This window comes from Bombus vancouverensis, chromosome 1 (genome assembly GCF_051014615.1).
Source record: "Bombus vancouverensis nearcticus chromosome 1, iyBomVanc1_principal, whole genome shotgun sequence".
Taxonomy (NCBI): Eukaryota; Metazoa; Arthropoda; class Insecta; order Hymenoptera; family Apidae; genus Bombus; species Bombus vancouverensis.
The window spans coordinates 18,625,068-18,648,518 of NC_134911.1; the positions used below are offsets into that span (position 1 = coordinate 18,625,068).

The 23,451-nt window shown below is 36.3% G+C and overlaps 2 protein-coding genes across 3 annotated transcripts in view; one reads left to right on the forward strand and one right to left on the reverse strand.

Annotated features, from left to right (window-relative positions):
- LOC117153527 (protein cortex) overlaps nucleotides 1–23,451 on the forward strand; it is a 249,984-nt gene that overhangs the window by 145,836 nt on the left and 80,697 nt on the right. The window lies entirely within an intron of this gene.
- The window catches only part of LOC143303220 (uncharacterized), a 137,278-nt gene that overhangs the window by 54,736 nt on the left and 59,091 nt on the right, over nucleotides 1–23,451 (reverse strand). For both annotated transcript variants that reach the window (XM_076621977.1, XM_076621971.1), the window contains exon 2: nucleotides 5,672–5,781. In XM_076621977.1, coding sequence (XP_076478092.1) covers nucleotides 5,672–5,781 — 110 coding nt within the window. The remainder of the gene's footprint in view (nucleotides 1–5,671; nucleotides 5,782–23,451) is intronic.

The following is a 23,451-nucleotide window of genomic DNA, read 5'->3' on the forward strand; positions in this document are numbered from 1 at the left end:
AATCGGCCCACTGAAATTTTTCGAGGTTACATATTCATACAGGATACGTGAGTAAGTTGAAACCTTGTTCACGGTGTCGTAAAATCGATTAATCTATTCGATACCAGTTTAGCAAGTCGCTGATTGAAAAAAACTTAAATTTTTCCCACGTTTAATGTCGTTTCGTTGCAATTTCGATCTAGCGAAATTATTTTAATGAGAAAATATTTACGTATGTACTTCCACGCCTGCTTATTAACGCAAATATTGATATAAAATATGTAAGGAACAAGGTAATATCAGTGCGTAGTTGACAAGCTATGTTGATTAATTTCATAAATTAAAAAGTACAAAAAAGTAATAACGATTGAAAGTAATAATTATCTGCTGAAATTTTCCTTGCAATTTACGATTAGAGATGTTTATAATAATGAATCGCTCGACAAGCGATGTTGATCAACTTCATAAATTAAAAAGTAAGCGACAGTAATGGTATTACGGAGTAAAATTGCCTATAGTATTATTCAAAATTGTCCATGAAATTTACGATTATTTGTGTTATCTTCTTAGGATAAATAAATTTATGGATAAATTTATTAGTCGTTTGTTCCTTGAAGAGTCGAACGCTAATTACGTATCTGGGCAATGAAATTGAGAAATTTAGTGAAAGCGAAGTTAATTAGTTTGGCTTTCGGGAGACACGTACATTTCACTTGATAATATTCACATAAATTGCCTTGGTTAAACTAAGTATTGCGTTTGACGTCATTAAATTTTTAATTGGACATTGCTTTGCTTTTTACCGTAAATTTTTATTTTTCAGATTGTCATCGCTATCATTAATTACACTCTGTTACATTATCAAGAAGAAATGATAAATGATTACCTTCGGTCGAATAAAAAATTGATGAAGTTTTTCAAATCAATTTAGACAGTACTTAACCATTAACTAATAACTAAATAATTAAATTATTGATCGAAAGCTTTTGTTAAGGTCCATCGTTGACTATACTTAATGTCCTTATTACTACGGAACAAGAATTTCTTATCAATATCACTCTATGTATAAAAGCAAGATATTTTCCAAGTAAAACGATATTGTGATTGCCTTAGAATAATGTTCATAGAACCGATTAAGCTACCCACGATATATATCTTCGTATACCAAAAGAGTAAAAACTGTAAATTTCCTAAAAAAAATAAAAAGCACTCGAGAGTACGCACTTTGTACGCGATAATACAGCATATAATGTAAAGTAAATATACTTAACAGAAGCCCAATTCTTCGACGCGTATTATTAAGAGTCCACCAAACTAGGCTCACTTCCACAACAATTATTTCTTATTCGATGTCTTCCACGATTCATTCCGGTCTCGAAGCAACCCGCATAGTGCATGCCTATACTCTCATGGAACAACACACTTCAACTATTAATCTCTGCGGAACAAGATGAAATTAAATCACACCGGCCGCGGGCGTCGTTCTCGATCACTCGTTCCTCTAATCATGTGGGTGCAGGCACTGTGCCATGCCACGTACTTCCAATTTCCATCGTCCAGTTTCTACTTCCGTGACCCGTGCCACTGTCGGTCAATTACGGCGCACCGTCTGCACCGTGCTGCACTTTGCAACGCTATTTATCAATGCCAGGAATCGCGCGTACGTGTGTTCCGCGTCTGCGCGGGTCAACAAGGATACACGATATTTTCCATAACCCTTGAACTCGGCCCAGAATATCCGGACCAGCTGGTCGACGTGGACGTCGGTAAATCGTGTTCTTATTGGGCCAAGAAACAATTTCCGCGATAGTTGCTGTTCAGGCTCGGTCTACGCTGCTATGGTTACGAATAGACAGTCCTTACAGGTTTCCCTGCTCGTGTTTTGTTTCCTTGATTTATTTATAAGTAGATCGTGGATGTTTATGCAAATTCGTGTCTTTTATAAATTCAATTAACTCCTTCACAAGCGAGGTTTACGTAACGTTGCAGTCTAACGCGTTATTAAAATCCATCGAGTGCTGGCTAAAATGTGGTAGAGGATGTTCTCTTTCTTCAAAGTTTGATATTTATTTATAACCTATATGTTTCGCGTGTATTTTTTAATTTCTCTTATCGGTTGTTGAATCTTCTTAAAATTTTTAATAATTGACTTCTATATGATACGATTTAAAAGAGGAAATGTTTGAAAGTACATTACTCTAAACATTGAATCTGATTACTTCGTAGCGTGATTATTTTTAAGAAATCTTTCTAGATTTTGGGGATTGTTGATAATTCTATTATCGAATCGTGGGAATATTTATAGAGGTCTTTGGTGAGAATGTTAGCTAGATTCTTCGATGGAGGATACTTCAAGTAGGACGTGAGAATGTGGACTTGGTGGATTCGTGTAGAGATCTTCATGGTATTCCTAGTGGTTGGTGTTGTTCAAGATCGATTTTATTATCTGCAATGTATGTTAGCATGTTTTGAAAATGAAGAAGTATGTAATTTTTATCGTATTCGTATTAAACATGGCATTCGTAAGATGAAAGGAATCTCGGAGTATTTAAACGCTCGTAAACTTCAAATGTGTATGCTACGAGCCATGATATGTTGAAACTATACCTTCGGTATTTATTGAGATTTGAAGTAGAATTAAAATTGTTGAAAATAAATGAAATGTATTGAAATAATTACAAACAAATATAATTACAAAGTGATTTTATATCATCGATACAATCGCCAATGAACTGACTTACACAATTATTTATAAATTATCAGTTAATACTGTTGTAAATATATTAGATGTCTCAGTTCTTTCCGATCAACCGTTGTTGGTGTATTATATAGATCAAGATAAGAAAAAATAGTCGCATAAACAAATGGCATTGGAAGCATTGTTATAGAGTCATAACAATAAAACGATATACGAAATGAACACGCGTTACTACGGTACAAAGTACGAATAGATCAGGAATATTTACATCTAGTAGTAGTCAGAAGGTATCATAACATTTTTACGACTCCAACTTCACGAGTAATAAACGAGAACTTCAAAGAGTAATAAATTCATTTTTTTTTGCCGCTGCCAGTCTTGTATCGCCAAGAATTCTGAACATTTTGAAATGGAGTTGTAGTTTGAGTTGTAAAAATATTATATCTTCTGACTACTACTAGATATAACTATTACTGATCTATTCGTACTTTGTACCGTAGTACCGCAAGTTCATCTTATAACGTCACATTTCGTATATTGGTTTTTCTTTGTTATAACTTTTCAACAATGACACGTCTTTATACGATATTTTTCCCTTATCTTGGCCAGTAGAATACGCTGATAACGTTTGATCGGAAAAAAGAAATTTCTAGTATTGCATACATTTTAATAAACATTAGTAGCAAACCATATAAAAAAGAGTACATTTTTCCATACATTTAGGTGAAATTAATTAATCTTTAATTCTAATACGAAAGAAATTTAAAAAGTTACGATACAAATAATATATGCATCGATATAGTATAATATATAAACAATATATAAAATATACTTCGTAGATTAGTTATAAATGTTTCAAACCACAAACGATTCGGTTGCGTTTTACGTTTTTCCACAATAACTCCTCTAACTACAAGCTATACCGTAAAACTTCTACGTAACATATAACTAAGATAGAACTCTATGACATAAGACTTTCCTACGTTCTATCTAATAATAAATCCACGTTTCATCGTTCCATCTAATAAACTCAGGAGGCATGTCGTATCGAGATACCATTATAAGCCTGATCGAAACCGTAGAAGCGACCATAAAGCAAATCTCTAATTTCACGTGTCTCGTCGATTTCCTTCGTCGTTTTTCACGATACCGCGATACGTATTTACGCGCACCTGTTCATCGTCGCGACAGATACTGGTTTAGGAAGAGAAACTTAACAGCTACTCTCTTCAGTGTTCGCAACGATACTTGTCGAAGCAAGTATGCGACTTTCATTGTGGCCTACCGTTCGGTAACTTATCTGGCGATCGGCTAAGCATTCGCCTCGCGCGAGTAATGAGTTTCCCCGGTAATGTCTGGAAATTATCGAAACATGGGCGTATCGACTGACGAAATTTTTGCACAACAGGCCACAAGATTGTTCGAACGCTTTCGTAATTCTTTCCAGGCCACGATTACTGTAATTCCCTCCTCTATCGGGGTTATTTTTGCAGAGGTTAACGATTTTTTTCCAGGGAGCAGATTTTAGAGGAATTCGTTTCGCTGGGTTTCGTTTCGTCGACGGATGTTGCATTTTTTTTCTTTTGTGGCGATTATGGGCCTGGAATTATTTAAAAATTCACTGGTTTCCGCTTTCAGTGGAGATATTGTTCCAAGTAGTGGTTGAGAAATTCTTTTGCGAATTATGTAATTTTTGATGAAATAGATTATGATTTATGTATATCGTTTTTCATACTAAAACTCTCGATTTATAATATGTATTTAGATGTATATTGTTCATAGATGATTATAATCGAAGTGATACAATAATAGAGATATATAGACATATGCAATCATGTTTCTATCTCAATAAAGTAAAAATTAATGTTACCAAAAATATCTTGTTAGTAATCCAACACCTGTAATTTTAGCGGCTTTGACAGTTTCAGTAATGTGTTCGTATAGTAATGTGTTTCAAATAATGAATTTTTGTTTCTTTTGTATTAATTTAAATTCCTATCAACTTAATATTATTAGACAAGGGATTAACAAAATTTGAACACTTTTTACACTCAGCATCCCTATTACAATAAGTTGTATATCACATTGTATTATTGTTATAACGAAGCCTCCGACCAATTTTTCACATCGTTAACTATCCACAAACGTTTGAACCCAAATAAGATTAAAAACGAAAAGTAAGGTTTTTTCTTTAAAAAAAAAAAAAAAAAAAAAACTGTTCCACAAATGCAAAATAAATAACCTGCTTTAAATCCCATCATATACCCATCAAGCATTCTCCAACTCCTCCATTCATCTCACTACTAAATTCCAATAATAAATTATATTTCTTGATTCAACACCTTGCCAAATAGGTATATAAGATTACAACTGGAACGAAGATCAGAACGTAACAAATCGCCGTACAATAAATCACATTTCAGGGGAAACCGGGAAAGTAACAAACGACGAATCTCTCGTTATCCGTCAGAAGACTGCAACATTGTCGATCACGATTACAACAGCTGAGAGCATAGAACGGCCAACGTAATTACAGTCCACGGTTGATTAATGGAGACTGAGATTTCAAAAATATAAGATTTCAAAAGATCGTCCCAATCGATCGGGATAAAAGATGGAAAAGGCGTTTTCACGCGAGGAACAGCGCGCGTCTTTAATCGCGGTAGATGTCGCGCACCGTGTCCCGACTCATTTGCCGCGATCACCCGGTATAAACTGCCGTGTTCGCGCGAGTAATGCGAACCTATTTACTCGTCATGCAGATGACCGGTAGCCGTTTCTTCCTTTTTCACCCTCTTCGCGGAGAATCCCCTTCCATACGGACACCTTCGTCCCGGCAAGTTTCATTACGGCGATAAATTGCGGCCGTAGAGGCTGGAAAGGGGCTTGTGAATGGCCGAACCGATTTGTCGTTTAACGAACGCTTGCCGCGATCGCCTCTCAAGGAGGATCGTTTTACGAGCGTTCGCTTTTATGCGCGTACTTTCCACTTACCGGACGGACCAGGGATTTTTTCCGCACCGCCCGTGAAACCTCCTCGCTTTGGGCAGATTGAGAATCCGATGCGGGGGTGGTTTCTGTCTGATGGACACTCGGTCTTCGTCCTGGAAAAAAGGAAAAAGAAATGTTTGAGAATTGGAGTCTGAATGTAACGTTAAATTGTATTTGGAAATTATAGGGAAAATAAACGATAAATCGCGTTCCTGGCGAATTACGAGATTATTGTGTTCCCTTTTGTGTATTACTTTTATATTGCTCTGCGAAAAACCGCCTATTATTTTTTATCGCGTGATGTAGCTTCCATCTGATACATTCTTCAGTCACCATGATGGCTCTAAGTAGATTACGACGTTTTGAATCAATAGGATAAATCGAAGTGTTTCTTTTGGTTATTATTAGTGATTTTGATAAAGACTCAAATAGATGAATATATTTTTCCTTGCTGTATGTATATTTAATATTTTTATGCTCATAATTGCGATAGTTGAGCTTCAACTATCAACAACTTTAAAGCTCCTGTCATACTTGTTAGATTTTGTAAGAGAAAATTTTAATCCTTTGAATGCGGCTGTCGCTAATGGACGATCAAATGAAAATTTCGTGAAACACGAGATTTTTACTGAATTTGAAATGCGAGTATCTTTTAATTGGCGTCTTTGTTTTATCATTATTTTACTGTTTAAATTATTACGCTTCTGTGTTTATTTATATTTCTATGTGTGAGTGTATGGTAGAAACCTGCATCTGAAAATTTCCTCTTATTATACATCCAGTTTCGCCATTCCTTTTACGTTCAGAGAGAAATGTAGATTTCTAACAGATCTTCGTTCAATTTTTCTAACGATTCATATTTCGCTCATTAGAGACGCTGAACAACATCGTACACTTCTTGACTATTTAGGTATGCGAAACAAATTTTTATTCAGATTCTATTGCCTTAATTATGATGATGAAAATACGAATTCAGTGTGGTGGTTAATTTTTCCCCTCCAACTAAACCCTCGTTAATCATTTTCTTTATACACAAGGAAGATCATACAGTTGAGAAACATACAACGGGAAACAAAACCGCAAAGAATTTGATCGACTGAAAATGACAAATCGTGTACAAGCTACGCTTTCCGGTATGTTCTGCTGTCCAAAGCAACGCGTGTTTTTTCATTCCTCGAGATTTTTCACGATAATCGAACGAGAAGGATCGATGCAAAAGGGTTGCATCGAGACAGCCTTAACGAGGAGAGTATGACTCACGAAAACGCGGCCAGTTTTGCCTCCGCGTTCTTCTCCCTTCTCTCCTCGACCCCGTCAGGTCCGTTTTTCTTCGTTTCTCCAGTTCCCCGGTGCTTTATCTCTGTTTCCCGATTGATTTATGCGAACTCGCCGCCGGCAGTAATTAATAGAGATTACGGCCTCGTCCTGAGAAAACTCGTATCCTCGGTCTTCGGCGCCCATATCGAGATTCGATATCGAGCATTCTAGTCACACATGCAAGAATCTTTCCGTTGCATTCACTAACATTCCTGGCGTTATAAGTCTTTTATTTCATCTTCTTTCCTATCTTTTTCGTAGATCACACGCGCCCGATTCTATCGTAATCGCATTCAGTGGCCACCATTCGAATCGGATCGCGAGTTTGACTCGTTTCTGCTTAATGACGCTTAACGAGTAGGATAACGATTTTCCAAACGACTCTCAGTGTTCCCGTTTATCCGTCACGATTCCGTTTCACCGGTGTATTATCTTCTTTCCAAAGCCGAGTCTGGTTCTGTATCCGTTTCGCGTTCATCGCCAATGGGTTTCTGTTTAGCCAAGGAGAAATTGATATCGGGTTCCTAGAGCGCGAGTACGAGCCTGATACGTTAACTTGATTTCACCCGGCCTAACGACGTGTAATCAACGCCGGAGAAATTGCAGTTGACTTTACAAATGGCTTCGCAAACTTATCCCTGTTTCACCTGTTTAATGACGCCTAAACGCCATTACGGAGACGGCAACTGGTTTTACGAAACTCGTAATCAGCATGCAGAAGCTGTTGTTGACCGTAACACGATCATGTTCATGTCGCACTGTTTCCTCGAAATATCAAAATAGTGTTTCGTTGCTGGTTTTTGTCGATTCAGGAAGTTATCATATTACGACTGACATATTTATGAAAACGTTCGCATTGAAATTGTTTTTATACTTTCTTCGTCTTAGCATATATAATACATCGTTATCTTTTAGTGTTTATTGCTTACTATTATCTTATTTCCTTTTTCAAGTGTTAATTTTCTGAATAGCGACGAAAGGTCAGAATAGTGAAGTGAAGATTGTTATTTGTGTCGATTTTATGTTTCATTAATAAATTCGTATAATAAAAATACGTAAATACAGTCGTATGTATTGTATGTTAGATACTTAAATTAAATACGTATAACAAGTATAAGAATATCCTATTGTTTGTCTATTCGACAATCTTTTGAAAACTGTGATAATCATGTAGAATAATTGTTCAACGTAATTACATATTGTCAACATTCAACTCTTCACTTTTTTTAATTCTTAATCAATCGTTACGTAATTTCTTTCGTATTATTCATGATCAAGTTACTCATATTCTTATCCACCATAACACACATGTATCGCATTAAACAATGACTTCTCAGTATACTTGTTTAATAGCGTTGAACCACACGGCTGCATTCTAAGTGCAGCTGCAGTTGTTGCAACCATAGCGATTTATCTGCGTTATTATTGTTTTTCGTAGATTCTTTTTTGTCATTTTAATCGCTTGCCTGTGCACGCTATCGAGTTTCACGAAGAAGGCCGAAATATCGCCGTGTTTTCTTCGTCTTTGCTCGCGTAATTCATTTCATTGACAAATCGCACTCGTTTGTTCGTACTCTAGATAAACGTTCGAGCGTAGCAGGTATCAGCTGGAGTAATTGGAAAAGCGAATGCTAGAACCGTGGAACATGATTCGTTGGATTTTTAACATTCGATTCTCAGGAACACGAATGTGCGTACAATTTCATTGTTAGCTTGTATGCGATATTTAATTGAATACGATTAAGTAGATTAATTGTTGGTGTGGAAAGTAGTTTAGTTCGTAACATGATTATATCTCTGGATTGTTTAACGAAGGAATGACCTAAAGTATATTTCATTAAAAAATGTGTTACTGACGCTTTTGGAGATACTCAATTGTTACAGCTAAATTATCATAAAATTAGAAACTGAAAGAGTTTGAGAGCACTTACGCAGTTTAATTATTTTTTAAAAACGACTGCTAATATTTATATTCGTTCCTCGGTTTACAGTAAAATCTCAGAGTATAATTTTCTATTTTTCAAGTGATAGCATTTGGAGATGCAAGGTTTATTAATTTCAATATACTAAATGTTTTCTAGAATATTTGCTAAACCAAAGATTACTCTACGTTTGCAGCTAAACTAAAACTCATACTGTACTCCGAACAAACAAAATGTTGATAAATAAAAACAAAAGAACTATTACTTATATTTCATCGTCGTTATCATCGATACCATAAAACAAGCAAACAGATTCTTTATGAATATTTCAACTTTCTTCATTAATCTGATATCCTCAATATCGATCATCAGCTACTACATTAGTTGCAACGTCAATTTTCAATTGTGCAGCGAAAAATACAGTAAAACTCTATTATTCTACTAATATAAGATTTATGAATATCGACGAATGCACGTTCTAAAAACTGAAAGAAGAAAGTCGAGCCAATTTCAAGCTTCAGTTTCTTCATAATATGTACATTTTGTAACCATAAAACGTAGCTTATTATTTTCGCATTACGAGCTCGCAGAATGCCGGAAACTGCGTCTTATGAGCTCTGAAATTGGGAGCTGACGTACCTCCGAAGTCGTTGGAATTATTATGTTGATGTAATAATGACCACTACCATAATAATCAGTACACGCGTACAGTGCACGTGATCGAACCCCTCATTATACAAATTTTTGCAGTTTTCTTTGTTAGTTCGAGATCGTATGAATTTTGAATTAATAACACGTGATAATGCGTTTCGTTCTGCTTGATGCGGATCATTGGCATAACAAACAGTTACATTGCACGATAATCTGATAAGATTAATAAAAATCATAAGAAACCGACTTTTAACAATTTTATATATTGAGCATGAAATTTCGATCTCTATTGCCTTGTTAAACACTTTCAGTTACGATACGATCAGATTTTTAAATTTATTAGAACCACGTGCTTATTTATATGCACACAGCGCGGTTCAAATATTTTTAACGTTATCTTAAAATGTAGATATAAAACGCGGCTATTAATTTGAATTTAACGATCTATGACAGAATGCAAGATAGTTACTTCTGTGTGTGTGTGCGCGCGTGCACGCACGTGCGTGCGTGACATATTTTTTCATTATTTGTGAAACAACATTGGACGTTTATCAGCTATTTGACACTTGTATTTCAGTGCTCGTTACAGTAATTCTCACCCAGCAAAATAAATGACAAGAGATAAAAATACTTGCAATGGTTTCAAGATCCTATCTTTCTCTTCTATATTATATTTTATATTTGCCACTTTATGCGTGAGCAGAAAATTAAATCAATCGAATCGAAAATAAAAAAAAATCCCATAAAATGCATGTCTAGATCAAATGTTGCAATATTTCAAGATTACCCAAACCACGGTATCTCTGTCTGTTTCGAAATCTCCTCGAAGATACGAATAACTCGAGTTATTAACGTTCGTTCTGCAACGAATACTCGCAATTACGGGAACGCTGTTCGCCAGCGATATATTTTATTATAATAATACCCGCACAGGATGTTTGAATAGCAGCGAACGAGGATCGCATAATACGCATTAGCTCCGAAGACAGGACGTTGATTCGACAGTTTCAACGAAGAAGTCAGCGTTCGGAATGACAGCGATCTTGTTGTTCCCGATATACCAGAAGTCGTAATGATTACCCGTGCAAGAAATCATAAGCTTCTTCGTGAACTCGATCAGGAGACTCAGGCATAAGCCGCTTAAAAGGACGATGTCCTCGCTGCTCTCGCAACAGAACACTGAAACGACGTTAGAATTACGCGTCTACTGGTAGCTCGCACCACGAAATCTATCCGCAAAATAAGCTGGAAGCTCTGTAACGCGACACTGGTCAGCTCGTGGCCATCCGATTGAACCTCTGACTGAGTCCTTTCGCACGATAATTTTACGACTAATAATATTAAGAAATTGGCGAGTCACGCCTTGTAGATTATAGATTTTGATCTTACGTTACAATTCTATATTATACAGGACTACTTAAAAGACTCACTTTTGTCGCTAAATTTATTATTATCACGCAAGCTGCATTAGTATTGGTATGTAAAATAGATCTCTTATGCCAATTTATCTTGTCATCTTACATTTTTGTGAATTTGTATGATTCTTTGTAAAATATATGGAAAAGTTCGTTCTTCTCTTTGCATTACACATTTTCTAATTTCTTTGATACAAATTTTATACTTTAGTTCCAGTGGATAGTTTTCATGTTAATCCTTTGGAGATCCTGCAGAGTAGCACTGAAAATACGCCTAGAAATGATGAAAAATAGCACTATCGATTTCACATCTTAAATATCGCCATGCATAGCGCAATTGTTAATTTTTATTCCCTATGTATATTGGAAAATATGTATGTTCTATATCTGATAGCCAAAAATGCAAGAAATCTTGCTGACGAAGAAATAATTATTCTCTAAATGTTTGTCCAGACGATCAATATTACTTCCAGTATTATCGTATTTATCAATATTTAATGTTCTCAACATTATCGTACATAGGAGACCCTTTAGCAACTCTGCTGTATTAACATTTTGCACTAAACTTTACTATATTAAGCTTTGTTGTCTGAAACATTTTTGTGCGTGTTAATATCGATCATCCACATTATATCTTTCTATAATGTAATTCTTTTTGTCAATTATTGCTCTTGCTTCTAAAATTGTCCTATTTTCTGTATTGCTGTCAAACTTTCTTTTGCTCTCCGTTACATATCCTCAATACAATGTTGAGAACCCTGACATATCGACGATCACATCGATAATACCATTGGTCGTCTGTGAGCGCTCCTCAAATCATTCATTTCCAACTCTTCCTTATTTTACCGCAGCGTCGAAGAGTTAGTACGAACGATCTCATCGAACCCGAAATATGCATGCAATTCTGACCAGAGCTCTGAACGATAAGTTTCGTGGCGTATACCGGGATTCTGTGTGCAATCAGTCGGCCAAGGTTGGCCCGTGGTCAGCTGTTCCAAGGGGCGTACGGGGGCGCGAGACGAAAACCGGTGGACGCCGGCAAAAAACGACGATGAGACGGTTGGTATGGCGGGGGCAGGGAGGAAAAAAAGGACCCACCGGTCGTCGAGGTTGCACCTGCCACATCGTGGCGCGGCCGTACAAGGCCGACGATCCCGAAGAAACTCGAGGCGGAGGAGCGACGAACAACGCTCGAGTCTCGCCTTAAGCGGCGTCTCTCCTCGAAATCACGATCGATCGATCTTGAGATTCCTCTCGAATCGCGGCGCAGGCCCGCGAAGACGATGTCAGCGCGATCGACATTGAATTTCATACAACGAGCTGCCACAGGAACTCTTCTTCTTTCTCTTTTCCTTTTCTTTTTTTTTTCTTTCCTAGAGACGCGATTCACGAACGCTGAGGAGATTCTTGGAAGAATATCGTGGCTGAAGTGGAGACTTCGTTTGAGAAGTTTCTTAGATAATGGATAATTAGGAAGTTTCAATTTAACGGAATCGTCTGTTAACTAGGAACATTTGTAACCCGATAAAATAGAGGCAAATTAATTTTAGTTAGGATTGTCTTAGTTCTTGCGAATGTAAATGTGATGTAATTGAAATATTGCTACATTTATTCGAAGAGAGATGACAAAGAATTTAATTTTAAAAATATTAAAGGATACATAAAGTATTGGGCGACTTTTAAATAAAGAATATTATATGTAAGAAATTAACCTTCTCCTATTAAAGAGTCAAGAATGTTCGTATTGGCTTAGTGATCATCCATTTGCTTTTATTATTGAATTTAATTTTGGTCATTGGAATTTTGGATCATAGAGAAAACATTTAATCGAGACTAGTAATATTTCCTTAGTGGCAAAATAGGAAGAAATAAACATTTTTTTAACAAGCTTTTTGAGGACTGATGTTTGCCAGGATTTTTATTATAGAAAGTAGCTGCTTGTTATTATTGAAACACCATATTTTATATCATTCTAGTCCATTAACGCGTTCCATTTCGCGTGTTTTTGTACATCGTTAGAAGAATTTTAATAAATGGCTAAGAAAGAAAGAACTTGGGACGTAAAAGGACTTCTTCCTACGAATGTACAACGAATCAAACGGAAATCGGTATTACTTAATTTTGGAAAGAAATACCAATTACAGGCTCAGAATCGTATAATTCAAGTTGCAGATTCAATTATTCTTCAGTTAACTAATAAAACTTGCTTTAATATTCGATATGTTGGTAAGAAATGAAATATCCATAAAATATTGCTTTTAATAGATAAAATGAAATACCTTAAAATGAAATATCTTCAACCTATTATTACAATAATTTATAATATATGTTTTATTCCATTTTTATATACCATAAATTTAAATTACAGCGTAATAAAATGTTAGAATCTGGAGAATTTTCGTTATTTGTATGTGCAGAAAGGGGTTGGAAAGCTATTTGATATAAGATAGGAATCGACAGAAAATCATGGTGAGAAAGAAAGAATACGGGGAAAGATCATATTTCTCATCACTGAAATTTCTAATTCCAGTTATTCCACCTTTGTAAAACCTTTCGTATAAAATACGATTGCTTCGCGCCACTTAATTTCCGTACAGATAACCGATCTCTGTTGGCATTCGCACGGTGTGCGGGAAGAAATCGGCGGCAAGAAGTGGAACTACGATCGATCGACCGAATCGCGATTTTACGCGCGTGCGTGCCAGCGTTTATGTTTTACGCGCAATACGCGAATCGCGCTAATTAACGCGTGGTTAATTAAGAACGAACCGAATAATAAGGCTAAAGATCGCCTCGAAGCTGCAAGATTATGTGGAATTATGGCAGAAGGTTTAATTAATCGAAAGATAAAGAATGAGAGACACATAATAAGGAGAACAAAAATTTAACCGTATGAATAATTGCTTTAATTTGCATGCTTTTCATATTTATTCTCGTATATTTTTACGGAATGCTTATTTCCAACTTCCTTTTTAAAGACACAAGCGGTAATTATATATGTATATGAATTATAAAACTTATAATTAGGGGGAGGGGAGAAGGATAGTTGATAATTCGGTTAGTTCAATGTCGGTAAAATAGTCATTTAGTTTCTTTTCTTTTTACTTCTGATCTTCGTAACATTGAGAATGGTTGTAATCATTAAAGTAATATCTTTGAATGTCGCAATAAATATTATAACTTTACGTTATACTTCGAATATTTTTATAGGTAAAAATATAATAAGTTGAGTAAATAATGTCATACACTTCTGAATCACTATTTATGTAATATCAACTGAATGAATCAACACGCTTTTTCATACGGGTATATAAAAACGCTGGGTCAAATAGAAAATACTTAGAGTCAAAGAAGAATGTTAGAAATTACATGAACATAGAATTACAGCTTCGATCAATGGCACAAGTATAAAATATTCGAAAGTCATTTATTTCTTTTTATAATCAGTTAGTTCTACCTTGGCTTTTTTATCCATTTTCATTGGAAAAACATTGCACAACTTGTGCAATTCATTACCTCTCCATCTGACTGATGAATATTCACATAAGTATGTAGGAATTAATATTACTCATGATAGGAAATCGCATCTTTTTGCAAATGTCTGGCCTGTATTGAGCAAGATTTATTCATAGGGGATAAATGAATCATCATTTACACGTGAATACAGAATAACATGTTTGGAACTCATAGATCATAGAGGAATAAGATATTTAATTAAGATATAGCATGATCTGTTATTGATGTGAATTGAAAAGATTGCTTTCGCGTAATTACGGAACCTTTAGTTTTTCTAAGTACACCTGTAAAAGATACACATTATAGAATGAGAAATGTAACATAATATCAATCTCTACATTTTCTATGCAAATTATCAAATACAGACAGAACTGGCAACATTAGAAACTCAGTATGATTGTTACTTATTCACAATTACATTTTCTGACACAATTTTCAATTTTTTAAATATTTTGCAGAAACTCGTTATTTTTAGAGAGAAGCATAATTTATGAAAAATATTCTGAAAAGTATAGTCACGAATGATTGGAACTGACATGCCATCGAATAACATCATATAAAATTAATCCTTGCATATTACAAATTTGAGATCTATTTTATCAAGACCGTAATTTTCCAGGGTCAAATCTCGCTATTTAGCTGAAATTATTCCAATCAAATAAACAGTTCCATTGCTAAATTTGAAATATTTTATATACAAACTATAATTTCATAGCATTGATCTACCAACAATTTATCGTAAATTCTCAATCTTACGCACGATGCATATCATATGATATTTCTAGACTGCTGATTTTCATGGAAATTATAAAAATCAACAAAATACAATATGCAGAAACATAGAAAATACGCAAAGTACGGTACTTCTTATAATATTTATGGATCGTCGATGACGCAAACTGCTTAAATTGCATTTGTTTAATCAGGTTTAAGAAAATATGAATTTGCATAAAAGTCCGTGGCTTAGTTTGTTTGATAATATTCTTTTCGCATATCGTACCATAAAAATTCCCATCAAAAATCACGTTGATGGAAGATTATCGAAACAACCAGGTGATACGTATCTTGGAAAATAATTCGATCTCCATGAACCGCGCAAAGACACAGCTGAAAGACCTCCGTCGCTGAAAAACGTCAGATTCCATCAGCTATGTAGCTAGTACGGCTCATCAGCAAGGCGGAACGATCGCAAAAGATCGCGATCGAAGCGAGTCACGGCGCGTCGTCGTCGTCATTTTCCCCGTCATTCTCGTCATCGTTGACGACGCGTCGTTTTCAAGCAGAGCGGCCAGAGCTCGTGCACGCTTAGCGAGCCGCGACCAGCAAGATCCGAGATCGCAGAGATCGGAGATCGTGTTCGCTTTGCGATGCCGCCAACTCGTTACCAGATCGTTCTTGCATCTCCTTGTGATCTCCGCACGCACGTATTCGCTTACGCGTGTATACCGACGTTCACCGCTTTCATCTTACCTTTGCTCAGAGAGTACCAGATTGTCAGATTTTAGCAACGTGTTCATGCTTTCCTGGTTGTCTCCATTCTCCATGATAGTACATAGGTGGCCATTTGTTGGAAAATGCGCGTCTATCGATTGTAGATATTCCAATGGTTTATTTGTTTCAATTCTGTTTTAATTTTCATTTTATATCGCCTTTTGTCAAGTATCGAATCGTTCCAAAAAATTCAATGCAATGTTGGCTATATTACTAATTTTACGAATTTTCCGTCTGTTCTTGTGTCTTCGGTATTAGAATAGTAGACGGAGTAGAAAGTTACTGTACGGTGTTTATAGTTTCTAAATAAGAAATAAATCTTTTAGATGTAACGTTACATTATTTAAAACGTATTGTATATTTGGTGGCGTCTTGTATATTTATATATCGTGTGAGCGATCTCTTCTCTCCTTTGTAGCTCTCTACCGATTAATAGGAAATTTAATATTGTCTCCTCGATTGGAGTATTAATTTGCTTTCATTTTTATTTTATGTCAAATTAAATTTATTACTCATAATTAGACTGTGTATGTTTATACATTTGTGGAAAACCTAAATGTATGTATGTACTATGCAACAATATCCAATATATGCAAAACAAAGTACCGGTTGTAACATTTATAAAAATGTTTATAAAAATATAAATTTGTATGAACATCTGCAGTTCGCTAGTGGTCCAATATTCTATTTTTCTAAAGATATCGCAAATATGATGGGAGTAACAATTTTTATTGGGTCCAATAGCTCAACCAGCTACAATTAACATTTTCCAATCAGGTTCGTCTTCGTAATATTAAATCGTTGTAGTCATGCGAAGATACTGCCAAATTATACGAAATTTAATATATTTGCATGTAATTAATTAATACGTAAATATTATAATAAATATAGTGGTGTGCAAGTACCTTTTGTACGCCACTATATATAAAAGTAACTCTCTCCCAAGGAACAAAGTATTACAACATCCCATAACCATAACAAAATTCTTCAATAAAATATACAACCAAACCAGCCCATCAATCAATAACCACGACTGTCTCTCTCGAATTGCAAAACAGTGCCTCTATCATTCACACACGCACCCACCAATAAACGTTCCAGTACCTATAAACGCCTCTGTCGACTGAAACAATTCCAATTCCAGCAGCCAGTATAAATCTTACGCGTCGTACGTGTCAATTCCCCTGTGGCGCGTCTAAATTCGAGCGTTTCCGCGTGGAATTGGAAAAAAAGGTACAAGGCGGTCGGGTCAAGCCCGCCATTGTAAATCGGGCCGCGGAAAAATGGTCGCGCGCCGCGGCGAACGTGATTTACCACCTTAATACGTTCGGGCATAATTCGTTCCGCGGACAGTAACTAGGCAGCCGGCTGGACTGTAACGGTTCATGCGAAACGGGCAAAGGGTTCGAGCTATCCCGCGATAATCGTCGGTGGAACGAGCACGCAGAGAGGACGTGATGAAAAATCGTTGAGAGTCGCGCGCGGATCGTTTTATTTTTCGTTGGAATACTGGGGACTCGAATTCGATGAGGTACGTGGTAAGATCGCAACTATGTAGCGAATTCGACAAAAATATCGGACGCGGTGGCAGGTATTAAATGCTTTATCGCGTTCAAAGTCCCGCGATCCGCCTTAATATTGCTGCGTATCTGGCGTGATCCTAGCAGCCGTGTCGGCAGATCGCGTTACACCGAACCTACCTCGCTAATTTACCGCGGTATTCATGCGTTTCTATTTCCTATGGGGTGTTTCGAATGTTGCATTGTGGTGTTTCTCGGGAAACATGTTGGATACATATGTCGTAGGTTGCGGATGTGCATCCTATATGGGTTATACGAATCATTCAGAAGCCGTGTCTACTGATTAACTTTATATTTACATTGAAGAATAGAAATAAAAGCGATGTTAATAAAGACCCTTAGGTACCATATATCGGAACGAAAAGATTGCGATCAGTACTTATAAATAGTACGCGATAAACAGCTCGTGTATCATGTGTTAGATAAATTCAGCATTTTAGTCTCGGCTTTTTATTTATGCAAATATTTTTACACACGTTCGTTATCCGTGCAACAGGTCCGTACAAGGCGATACGTAGATGCCGCGTACGAGCGTGCACTATATTTCTTAATAGACACTTAGCCAGAATTACGATTATTCGTGTCTAGATTCATCTTAGGATGGAAAAATTCAATTTAAGAATGCAAAAGTGTACAGGTTGTACATTGACGAACCGCATGAAGCGTATATATACTTATTCATTGCCTTCATTATTCTCTCAATCCGAGAGTCAATTCTCGACACACACCCTGTACATTTATCTGCTTGCGTTTCCACACACAGCCACGACGCTTACGTACGAAGATACACACGGCTTACCTGTCCGGATTCTCGGGCAGGTGTAATGTCTTCGTGGAAGCGGAATAATCGGCGTGGAAAATCAACGTGGACGATTACCAGCGACGTCTCGGGTTTCGCATATAGCAATTAAAAGTCAACGATCGGCGTTCAATGTGGAAGGAGCGCGTCCATCTTTATGAAATACGCGGCGTTCATTGTGTCGGTGATATTTCCCACCTTATCGCCCGCTTATCGCGTTATGACTGATCGCTGGTAAAGGGAGAACCTCCGGTTAATGCGCGAATCATTAAGCGAACGCGTACAAATTATCGCTCGCGCGCGATCCTAAAGAGTTATGGATGGTGTCGGAAATCATCTGTTACCGCGTTTTCCATGAAGCATTTTTAGAGAAATCGAAACCGCGACAGTAATAGCGTCTGTGTGAAACTCGCCACTGCCGTTTCTTCTTGTCTTTTAGGGCTGTGCCTGCTGGCACGGCTAACGGACCTGTGCGTGCGTTAATTTTGAGATTATGCAGAGAGGTACTTACACAGGCTCCTGACAGTGCTCCAACACTTGTAGACACCAGTTATGAATATATTACGTGCGTTATACGAAACATTTTGAAATTTCACTAAAGCTGTTATGAGATTCGATTATCATGGTTATATCGGTAAAACCTGTATGCACTAAATCAATTAGCTGACGGTGAAAGATATTGGAAACAATTAATTATCTCCAAATAATAGCAATCGCTTGTAATTTTATTAGGCCATAATTTAACGAACACGGTAGCAATAAATTATATATGTTTGTCACAAACGTCCTACGTTTTACATAGAATTAAGGAACATTTTCTTTTTCAGTTAAAACGGTCAGTAGTCTTTCTAAAGTCTTATGTAAAGTTCACTAGTTTCGTCCATGTGAGTTTTCTCTAATTAACGCTACTTTTGATGTCTAATTAATCCGTGGGACTAATTAATATCAATTCAATCGATACGTTGGAATTTGATTAAATATCTATGTTTCCTTACGAGGAATCTCAATCGGGATATTATTAGATTTTCATTTTTTACCTTTTTATGGGAATTTTAATGGACGAGATATCCACAAATTGTAAATTTAGAACTCGTGTCGATCACATTCTTACAACGATAAATCTAACAGTTGACATTTGCAAACTACAGATCGCGGAATCATGTCATAACTCGAAATTCATTAATACAAATTATAAAATCACATATACAAACATCTGTATTATTTGAAATATTATGGAGTACACGATAAAGTTGCGAAACACAATTTAGATTCCATACTTCTTATTATACTTCATATACTATGTACAGGATTTGCCACGAGATCCAAGAACAAATATATATTTGCATTTGCACATCCATTACCTACATTTGTTATAAATAATGTAGTGTACATTTATCATCGTCTCAGGATCATCCCATAAGTAATGAGGTTTCTCTGCGAACTAAATTTAAAATTGTGGAACTTGTTATCATGGAAATTTTATAAAATTGGAATAGAAAATTCAATAGGAAAAGATAAACAATTATTTTTATCTACTGTATGAAAAGCGACTCTATCAGTTATGTGATAATGTATATGCTATATATATTATATATACATACACTGTATACATAATACATACATAAATATAATATATTAATATAGCGTATTAATGTGCTTTTTTGTAATTGCATTTCTCTGTCCTGAAACAATTTCTCAAGTTTGAGGAAAATAATAAGGGATCATTATTCATGTAACATCGTTGCTATGCTAAAAACGTTCTTAAGGCGTCATAAGTCCCTTGCTCGACCAAAATGAAGGCGAGATTAAAATCAAGAATTGGAGGATCGCCGCGGGATTAAACTACATAACTATTCAATCATATCTATCATACATCATCGTAGCATTACAGAGCAAAGCACTATAATGTGGTCCATCGAGTCGCACGACCAACGTCGGTTAGAAACTCGTTAGGACAACGACGGTGTACTCCTCTACCGCCCGCTACCATTTCCTACGATAAAATCCGCTCACCGTTTAAAAACCGATGTCTCGTTGGACCGTTGTTAATTACTCGACGGTTAATTACTCGGCCATAACTCGGGGCTGCTTGTCGACCGAACGATTAATTAAGAACGTACGCCTCGCTCTGCCACGGTAATAAGTCCATCCAGTTTCTTTCAAGCATAGGCACACGCACCTAAACACGAACCTAAGGCATCAACTCGTAAAACGAAAGAAAGAGAGAAAGAGATTGAAAATGGGAGATTGGTAGCGACAGCGGAGACGAACTCGTCTTTAGGGCCGACAGGTGTGACAGCTACCGTGAGAAATCGACGGGCCTCGAGAAGAGAGTAAGAGCCGATCGCAGGAAATACTGGCGGCGTGATAGAGTCAGCTGCGCTGGATGGAAACACGACGAGGTCCTGGACGAAGTACGATCCGCGAGATATCACGGTCGCTTTAAGTGCTTCCCTTCGCGGAACGTCCGATCGTTTCGTGAGCGAGTGTGGAGCATGAGATTACGGGTGTATGACAACCGTTACGCTCCCTCGGGGGCGCTATAAAATTTTACTCATGGCATTAGTCTTTGGTTGCATCGAATCGCGATTAGCGATGGCCTCGAGACGTTTCGAACTCGTTCTCCGGCATGAAGACGGTTCTCGCACGCCTCTTCCAATCGCCCTTTTTTGCGCTCCACTGTCTTCGTTCCTCGATCTTGCCGTGGAAAGCGTTTGATTCGTTGATCGATGCGTCACGATTGAAGACTATCGGGAAAAATATGACATATCTGTTTTCTTTGGGTTTCTGATTTTATATTATTCGCCTACTAAAAGAATACATCTCAATGCGAAATTGTCATAATGGGAAGAATTAATTCTAAAATTCAAGGAACTTTATGAAAGAACATTGTAAACTTAATCTTGTAAGGTTTGATATTTTTGAAATGTCCAAGAGACTGAGAAAGCACGTGTTTGATCCTAAAATCAAGTACAGAAATAATATTACGATTGGTAAATTTCACGATAAATTTTCTCTGAAAAATGCAATTGTTATTTATCAGGATTTTCCCCGGCGATCTTGAACTCGAATGGGACATCTTGAATATAGTAATTTCGAGGGTACGTTGTCGTTTAGTCATCCATCTTTTAATGTCCATCTTGTTTATTTTTGTCTATTAACATCAACTATTCAAATTGTATCTTACTCCTTGTTTGTCACAGATTATGTTTGATAATATCTTTTAAAAAATTATAGTTGACGACATCCTCCGTCCTTCCTCCTGATTCTCCAATGAAAGATCATCAATCAACGTTGGACTATCGTACTATTCATATAATTTTCTTCAAATGCTAAATGTGGAATTTCAGTAGCTTCTACGATTTATTTTCTGAGTTTCAATTATCTCGGTGATTCATGACGTTAAGTAATAATGTCCGAACAGATTTATTACATAAAAATATTAAAGCAAGATATCTGCCTCCTGAGTTTTCTTATAGATTTATTAGGTCTGAATTATTTTAAATATATTTAGGTTAGATATTTCTTAATTTAGATATCGATCTGATAATTACGTACTACTGCAAATTTATATTATGTTCGTAGCTTTTTTTTTAAATCTGGAAGATTCGGTCACTTTAGAATCTCTTTACCCTAAATCTTTGATTTCTTATCTCTTTCATTCATTCACTCGACGTAGTCGGGCAACGTTGTAACTTTCTTCGTTTTTTAAATTATTTCTAGAAAGATTCGAGTTTGAATAACAAAAAAATTGAAGAGTTGCACATTCAATAGGTTCATAAACCGGAAAACGATCATCGAACAGCCATTCGTTAACTGAAAATATCCACGAGATATAACATGTAACATGTCATGGTTACAAAGTTGCAGAACCAGTTAAGATCTTGTCTTCTCGCACATTTATTTCGTCTCGGGATATATTTATTTAAATTAAATTGTGATAGATTAATCTTACAACATATTAGGTGTAGCTCCTTTCATCCTCGAATTTATGCAGTGACAAATTTCATGCCTCACTCTAATTCCCTTCTAATTTTATTTCGCTGATCGTATCGCTGATCGCATTTTAAATTCAAATTGTCCACGTAAACCATAATTCATTAATCTGAAATCATTTTAAATAAACAATAAACCTTCTTATTTTCAACGATTTTACAATTCCAGCACAGATTTACAAATTTATCAGTTGCATAAAAAGATTTCATTTCTATTCCTTAAAAGCATGAATCTTTTCTTATGTCATTTCTACTTTTACGAAGATGCTTTACTACTTTATTTACTGATTTTTAAAAATTACGAGTATATTGTCAGAGTTAAACTAAATTATTCTAGTAAAATCCATTATTTCAAATAATTTTCCAAACTTCTCTATTTAATTTACCACGATAGTCACTCTTTCTTCTACATATTCTACAAACGCAAATGATAATATCGAATGAACGCTAGTTTCACGTTATACACACAGATTACTATAATATTCCAAGAATATGCTCAATTTCTCTAAAAATTTCGATAGAAACAACCTTCAGTTTGTTTGACAAAAGCAAGCAGGGAAAGCCTCGCAACTGTTTCAAGTTTATACATATGTATACCTCGATACATATGTATACCGTATTTTTCACTGCTTTAAAATCAAAAGCAAGACGAATTTCAGTTGACCGGACGAAAAGTACGTTCTTACTCATAGTGAATTGAGTCGAGACGCGATTTATCGACCGATCTGAAATTTCTCGTCGGCGCATAAAAACGCGGGCAGCGCGTTAAAGCTTCCGCCCTTGTGGCGCAATTATTCAAGCGAAACGTATCGCGGCTGAACACGCGAGATACGAGTTAACTTCTGTGATACGCGACGCACGGCAACGCGTGTTCTCCGCTTCTCTCGCGTTACATCAATCGTATGTATGTACATATATTTCATATTTATACGATCGTCGAAGTCCGTTTCCTATTAAAAGCCAGCCAGTCTACGATTGCTTGTCACGAATCTTACAAATATCGAACACATTCGCAAATATCCAACAGACGATATACGACGCGCAGTATACTCGTCTGAATGGCGAGATAATTGTGCGTATTATATCCGAAAGTTGCG